This window comes from Semicossyphus pulcher, unplaced genomic scaffold, assembly GCF_022749685.1.
Source record: "Semicossyphus pulcher isolate SPU_LCO1_2020_fin unplaced genomic scaffold, fSemPul1.0.p SCAF_20, whole genome shotgun sequence".
Lineage (NCBI taxonomy): Eukaryota > Metazoa > Chordata > Actinopteri > Labriformes > Labridae > Semicossyphus > Semicossyphus pulcher.
This window is the reverse complement of record NW_027211694.1, coordinates 2,098,843-2,106,533: the sequence shown is the minus strand read 5'-3', so window position 1 is coordinate 2,106,533 and position 7,691 is coordinate 2,098,843. Positions and strand designations below refer to the sequence as shown.

General features: G+C 43.9%; 1 protein-coding gene across 1 annotated transcript; it reads left to right on the top strand.

Annotated features, from left to right (window-relative positions):
* Nucleotides 1-3,572: 3,572 nt before the first annotated feature.
* LOC138599326 (arg8-vasotocin receptor-like) lies at nt 3,573-7,541 on the top strand. Its single transcript, XM_069670936.1, has 2 exons — nt 3,573-4,530; nt 7,179-7,541. The coding sequence occupies exons 1-2, from the start codon at nt 3,573-3,575 to the stop codon at nt 7,451-7,453; spliced, it is 1,233 nt and encodes a 410-aa protein (XP_069527037.1). The 3' UTR covers nt 7,454-7,541.
* Nucleotides 7,542-7,691: the final 150 nt, after the last annotated feature.

The following is a 7,691-nucleotide window of genomic DNA, read 5'->3' as shown; positions in this document are numbered from 1 at the left end:
GGTCAGGAGCACCACGTGCTTTAGCCACTTAAAAGAGTCCTCATATAAACACACATTTCACTTCAGGTGTACGCTGTATTTTAGTTTTTCTTCACCGCCTCACATCGACGTCTGACGCTACACCGACACTGTAGCGTCAGAGGAACGTGTGCGTCACGGCAGCATCTATTTTGCGATCTACTCCGGCTGAGACGACAGCGAAGACGAGTCTCACAGTCAGCCAATGGTAGCTCGATTCCGGGCCATATAGAGGGCCAGGCATACGTGTCGCCAAAAAGGTGTGCAGTCTGCCGGAAAAGGTAGAAGAAGTAGAAGAACATCGCAACAGACTTGTAGATGTATTTCTTAACTTTGCATAAATTCTGTTTTCATGTTGGACGTAGAATCAAATGAGAATGAATTAAAAGGATTGGTTGACCCAGAGGTTGAGGAAATGTACACATTCACTGCTCTTTCTAATTAATCTCATCTAACCGATCAATAACTTCAACAGGAAACTGAAATCGAAGTTGGCCAAAATGAGGAGATCCCATCATTTAACATTGATTCCTTGGTTGTTGGTATTTACATAGCAGTCAGTGGCTTTTTACGCTTCACTGACACGCAGCGGCGGGGAAAAATAGTCTTTACGCGTAAAACGATCAAAGCAGCAGAAAATTATTCGCGTATTACGCCCGCCTCCTGCGCAGCGTACGTGGCTGCTGGAGATCGCAGCAGTGAATAACACTGGAGCAGTTCTGTCCCGACACACCTGTGTCCAAAATAAGTGCCTTATCGTTATTCATGAATTATTTCTCATTAATTGGATTTTATATGTATTAGTACATTTTGTGTGTCTTCATGTTAAATGTTGGAATTAAAGGTGAATATCTGCCTACGTGTGTTACATGTGTGTTGTTTTCTGACAGGATGAAACCAAACCAGCTGGAAACATGTGTTTCTGCAGGTTTGGTGACATAAGCCTTTAAAAAACAATAAAACGAGCCGTTCGTGATACCTGTATCTAACATGTGCCCTTTCCCATCAGCGCTCTTATCGGTGTGTAAACCTGCCTGGGTTATGTATCATGATAATGTTCGACGGGCTTCATAATAACAGAGTGATAAATCTATAACTCCTGACAGCGCTGACCGTTACCCACCATTGTTTAACCACAGCTCATTACGTAAGGGTCGTCATCTGCAGCTGGCTCTGCCTCTGCACGACGACCTGACATGAAAAACAAAGTCGGCCTCAGTGACTTTTAAATCCCCCTCTCTCTCTCTCTCTCTCTCTGCTCGTGCTCCGTGCATATAGATTGAACATTAAGATACTAAAGTAACGGCCTTGTACGGCAGCGAGTTAAAGAAATGATGTTGTTCTTTACTTCAGTGTCAGAGGACGAAGGGAAGACGAAAGTCAGAGAGGGCGAGGATGCGAGGTCTCGTTTAGCAATTCAGGGCAACATGCAGAGAGCACGGGCAGAATGTTTTAACGTAAGAGTTCACAGATCATGTTTGGTGGAATAACCTGGTTTTTAATTACAGCTTTAATGCATCTCTCCGTCACAGTGCTGCAGGGTGACGTTAGGCCTCGGCTTTGTGACCATCCATCTTCCTCTTGATCACATCAGGAGGTTTTAATGGGGTTCACATCTGGATTGGGCCGACCATGACATGTAAAGAGAGATGCGGATTTAAGGAACATTTGGAGTGGGCTCTTGGAGCTGTATAATCACCTTCCATCTTTGAAAGAAGTGCAGAATTTATACATATAATCTAATTTTGCTGGCTTATTAAAAAAAAGACAAACACTTGAGAAAAGGAGCTGGTCTGTTTCATGAGCTGGGATCCCAACACTTCCTGTCAAAGTGTGATCAGGCTAAAATCAAAGCAAATTCAATGCAAGGACACAAAATAAACACTCTCTGGGTGTTGCAAAAGAACGTAAATAAGTGTATATTTAAGAGATAAGAGATGTTTGCATTTCGCTCAAACCAAACTCCATTCAAAAAACGAGCATTTTAAAAGTTGCTCGTCTCTTTTTTCGCGGAGGAACCTAAAAAAGCTTTACTTTGTACTTTTCACAAATCTGCATCATGATGTTTTAATTTCTGCTTCATTTTGACTCGTTTATTTTAATTCACTCACAGAAAAAAACTGTTTATTTTCCGTTATGACACTTACGTTAAATTGATTCTTCTGCCAGAAGGTTTGTGCAAGATTTCAAAGGTATTCTCTGTGGTAAAAAGATAAAACTAGATTATATGTGAGTATCTTTTATATGAAAGAGCTTCAGATGACACTTAATGTTGTTACTTTCATATTTTTATGGAGTTTTGAAGTGAAGCTGTAACTGAAGCACTTCATGTTTCCTCCTGCAGGAGTTGAATCACGACTCTCCCTCGGTGAAGCAGCAGTTTGGTTTCTCACTCAACGCTGAAAACACAAGCGCTGTCTGTGGGGTTATCAGGTTATCACCACGTAAACACATTAGTGCTGCACAGACTCACTCCAGACACACACACACACACGCGCGCACACACACACACACACACACACACACACACACACACACACACACACACACACACACACACACACACACACACACACACACCGCATGTCATGGTCGGGATAAATGGAAGGCTACATCAACATTCACAGGGGGATTAGCTGACGTTAATTTGATGCTAATTGGATGTTTTCTCTGAATCTTCTGTGAACAAACGTTGTCAGTGCTAAAATAATAACAGTCAATTAGTCTCATCAAACAACAGAGACACAAATCTCATCAACAACACTGAGAAGTGTTTCAGCTTCTCTCTTTGTGTTACACGACTGTAAAAGAAGTCTTTGCTTTTTACGGCTGTTCAGACAAAACAAGAAGTAACATCTCGTATTTATGACTTTTAAAAAGTTCCTGTTGATCCTGAAAGTGATAAAAAATTGCAGTTGAAGTAAATTGCAGCAAAAAACGGCTTAATTTATGTTTTTTAGATTAACATTCAGCATTTACAAAATGCCTCAGAGTCTGGGGCCTGTTTGGAATGATTAAACAGTCATGATAAATGTTTAATGTGTTTTTTTCTAAAAGACTTTAGTACAAAATGGAATTTTTAATTAATTAATTTTTTCTAAGTAAGAAATAACTTTTAAAGTAGACTTTTATTCTGTCCACTCTCTGCACAGATTGCTCACTGCAGGCTCCACTTTATCTTAGTCGTAGCTAAGTGGGTGGAGAGGAAGAAAGATCGTGTGTGTGTGTGTTTGTGTATGTGTAGGGTTGGGGTGTATGTGTGTGTGTGTGGGTACAGGGGGGCTGGTCTCTACGTTCAGGGGCAGGAGGCTTTAAAAGACGCGCATCTGCAGCAGCGCAGCTCAGATTGAACTTGGAGCTGCTGCGCGTCACGGGAGGAAAAACAACTGTGGATTTGTTTTTGTTTATGATTTATGACCGGTTCTTTCTTCTTCGTGTTTTCATGCGCAAACCGGTGATTAGCCCGTACGTGTTGGAGTAAACGGGGAGTTGGAAAGACAACGTCTCCGGTTACGCACAGCCACCTCCGTGCGCTCGGAGGAGAAGCAGCCACCATGCTGTTCCCCATGGAGAACTCCTGCAACATCACGGGCAGAAACTGCACCGGGGAGTTCAACTTTACGCAGCAGCTGGAGACCGGAAACACGAGCGAGAAGAGGAACCACACCGACCCGTTCGGACGGAACGAGGAGGTGGCAAAGATCGAGATCACCGTCCTGAGCCTGGCGTTCCTCGCGGCGGTGGTGGGTAATGTGGCCGTGCTGCTCGCTATGTATAAAACCCGGCGGAAGCTGTCGCGCATGCACCTGTTCATGAAGCACCTGAGCCTCGCGGACCTGGTGGTCGCCTTCTTCCAGGTGCTGCCGCAGCTCTGCTGGGAGATCACCTACCGCTTCTACGGTCCGGACTTCCTGTGCCGCATCGTGAAGCACCTGCAGGTCATGGGCATGTTCGCCTCCACCTACATGATGGTGATGATGACTCTTGACCGCTACATCGCCATCTGCCACCCGCTGCAGACGCTCCAGCAGCCGACGCAGCGCGCGCACATCATGATCGGCTCCACGTGGCTGTGCAGCCTGGTCCTCAGCACCCCGCAGTACTTCATCTTCTCCCTGAGCGAGGTGCACCCGGGCTCGGCCGTCTACGACTGCTGGGGACACTTCGTGGAGCCGTGGGGGCTGCGCACGTACATCACCTGGATCACGCTGGGGATCTTCCTCGTGCCCGTGGCCGTGCTCGTGTTCTGCTACGGACTCATCTGCCACACGATCTGGAAGAACCTCAAATATAAGACCCGGAGGAAGAGCGTGAACGTGAGCGCTGTGGCAGAGGCCAACAAGACGGGGATCCTGGGCAGGAGCTCCGTGAGCAGCGTCAGCACCATCTCGCGCGCCAAATTACGCACGGTGAAGATGACTTTCGTGATCGTGCTCGCGTACGTGGTGTGCTGGGCGCCTTTCTTCACCGTGCAGATGTGGTCGGTGTGGGACGAGAACTTCTCCTGGGACGGTGAGTGTCCGACAGTAACGGTTAGACGAAGTTATAACAAGTGAAGCTGAATGAGCTTCTGTCCATTTAAACACCTTGTCTGACTCGTGCCCCCTTAAAAGGAGTATGTAACCCCCCCTCACATGCTCTATGATGTCTTTCATTTGCACCATTGACCAAAAGTCTTAACCAACAACGATCCGGTTAAAGTCCTGAGCGCTGTGCCCGTTTTTAGAATCGTTTAAATGAATTATGCAGCTTATAATATCTTCTGTCTTTAATCTTCTAGCATGGATCTCATTTCTTAGGGGAAATGAGAAAATCTAAATGACTTTTTCATTTATTCAAATTGTAATAACTTATGCAGAGTAAAGAAGAAGAACGCAGCTTTAATTTGCCCTTCAAAAAGCAGTGATCTCTAAACGGTTACTGTGCTCTCAAAGGATGTGCACATTTTAATTTATGCACTGAGATTTCTCCCGTCTCCATACTTTAATGACAGAATAAGTCAAATGTCAATGACTCGAAAAGTGACGGGTAAAAACGTGCTGAACGTTTAGAAATGTTTGCAGTTTGGTTAGATCGAGGAAAAGATCGTGTAATAGGCTTCGTTAGATGTTAGTTAAGACGTGTATTAAATACATAAAGCAAGTTTACTTATAGGTAAGTTAAAAAATAACTCAGCTACCCAACTTCCTCCTTCGCTACCGTCACAATAAGTACCGCCTCTAGAGGTCCCCACCCAATAATAACTGTAAATAAGACGATATTTAGACGATACTTTCAGACGTATACGTGTTAGACATTACAACTAAAATATGTTTATTTTGGTTATCTTCTGATTTTCCCTCCATGCGTTGAGCTAAATGCTAACATTCGCTTGCTAACATGCCCAAAATGTAGGTATATGTATCAAATGTTTACCATCCTGGTTTAGCTTTTTAGCCAGCTAGCATTTGCTAATTAGCACTAAACACAAAGTACAGCTGAGGCTGATGGAGCTAGATAGTTGTATGTATATTAGAGTAATCTAAAACCTGACCTGAGGATGGAGCTAAATGAAACACGATGATCCTGAGAGGAACATGAATGCGTTAAATTTCATCCATCAAGTAGTTGTTGCGACATTTCACTAAACCCCCAAACAGACCAACTATCTTCTTTCTTAGTTTCTCTTTGGAAAAGTTTTGTCAAAGTTGTTACTTGTAAACTTTCCATGTGACTTTGCTGCTCCTCAAAGTATTTAAAAGTTCTTCTTTTGATCTAAACTCAGACACGTGCACTCAGTGCAGCGTGATTTTCATATGATGAAGGTGAAGATATGAATATTACTTATCAGCCTCACAGTCTGTAAAAGCCTGCCTGGAGGCGCTGCTCGCTCACCTGAAGAATTTCAATTTGGCTCCTGAACAGAGTTTTACTGACCCGTGAGAGTCCACGAGCTGCTTTCAGAAGCTTTCTGAACCTGACAGGAATACATTTTCAGAGGAGCACCGAGTTCTCGTCCTCTCTCTGGAGTCAAAACAGGAGTCAGGAATGATTTAAAGTCTAATTTCAGCAGCAGCAGCTTGAATACAAACATTCACAAAGTAGTTTTTATATGTATCCAAGCCACTAAAACTTTTCCTCCATAAAAATCAGCAACTTTCTCACGGTGGGTCTCTGACCCTCGACCCAGACTAAAGACGAATGCTTCAGAATAACAGATCCAGTTGAGGATTAGGGATAAAGAGACTGCAATTTAAACCAAACATATAAAAATGTTGGCTCAAGTTTATATTCTAGACGTTTATATGTACAGTGTGAAGCTTTGAGACAATTAAATTTAGATAATTAAGCTAAAAATGTTCGTTTTGGAGGTCTGGTTGTGAGATTGTTCAACTGCTAGCTTGCAAGCTAATTGCTAGCCACATTTGGTCACCATTACGTTCGATAAAAACTTTATCTCCAAACTATTTTTAGGAAGTTGTGAACTAATAATACATCAAATTTCAGTTAACAAACTTGTTAGCTTGCTAGTTTAGCTTTGGGGCTAACAAAAACAACACCTTTACAGACATTTTCAAGTATAAATAGCAGGTCAGACTGTATTGCTAATGTTAGCTAATATTCTGACATAGCAGTAGTACAGAAAATAAATACTAAAGAGGGTGTGCTAGTTATAAATTTGGATTATCAAACGTAACCTGTAACCCCGGAAATAAGTTATTAATATGCTAACTTTCTGCTAACTTTGTTAATAATGTTTGTTAGCTTGTTAGCATTGCTTGATCGGCCTGTGTCATGTTACTATGCTAAGACTGTCATTGATCATTAACGGTGGTCAGCCACTGGTTAATTAAGAAAATAACTGTTAAATTTAATGTATTAGAAACTAAATATTAGCTGTATATGATGCGGAGAAAGGTGAACTATTTGTCCCAGCAGGACAGACGATTGTCTGCCAGCAGCTTAGTCGTCTCACAGGATAAAATCTTCAATGCAAACGTCTAAATAGTAACCCCAGTGATTACACGAGGCTCAATCTGGGGCTAAATAAACATGTAACAGGCACGGGGTCGCTGACTCAGAGATGCAGTGAAACTCCCTGAAGAGGAAAAGTAAACACCTCAGATTAGCTGCTGACATCTCTGATCGTGCCTCATGAACGGTTTCTGTTTCCCCTGCAGACTCTGAGAACGCCGCCGTGACGCTCTCCGCCCTGCTCGCCAGCCTCAACAGCTGCTGCAACCCCTGGATCTACATGATCTTCAGCGGACACCTGCTCTCCGACTTCGCCAGCAGCGTGCCGTGCTGCCGCCCGCTCAGGGACAAGTTCATCCACCAGGACTCGGACAGCAGCATCCGGCGAACGACTCTGCTGTCCCGCCTGCAGGGTCCACGCCTCTCGGAGCCGTTTAGAGACCTCAACCCGACCCCTAAACCCTGCCCGTCTGCGTCCTGACCGCCGGAAACACCGTCTCTGTGTGTGCGTGGGGTCTGCTTAACCGGTCATGAAGGACAGTATGATCTCATGTGAGGGCGCCGTCACACCTACATGTTGTTTTCTTTGGTCCGATCCAGAGTGGAAAAGTTTACTCCGTGGCAACTTTTGGTGTTGGTGTGTTTATGTTCACATGACTGCTAAAATAAAGAGTTGTGATAACTCTTCTCTGCCAGGTTGGACGGAGTCAAAACAAACC

Excerpts from the sequence above, each read along its gene's own strand:
- LOC138599326 (XM_069670936.1), top strand. The coding sequence starts at position 3,573 with ATGCTGTTCCCCATGGAGAACTCCTGCAACATCACGGGCAGAAACTGC. Across the intron at positions 4,531-7,178 it reads CGAGAACTTCTCCTGGGACG|ACTCTGAGAACGCCGCCGTG; the intron begins GTGAGTGTCCGA and ends TTTCCCCTGCAG.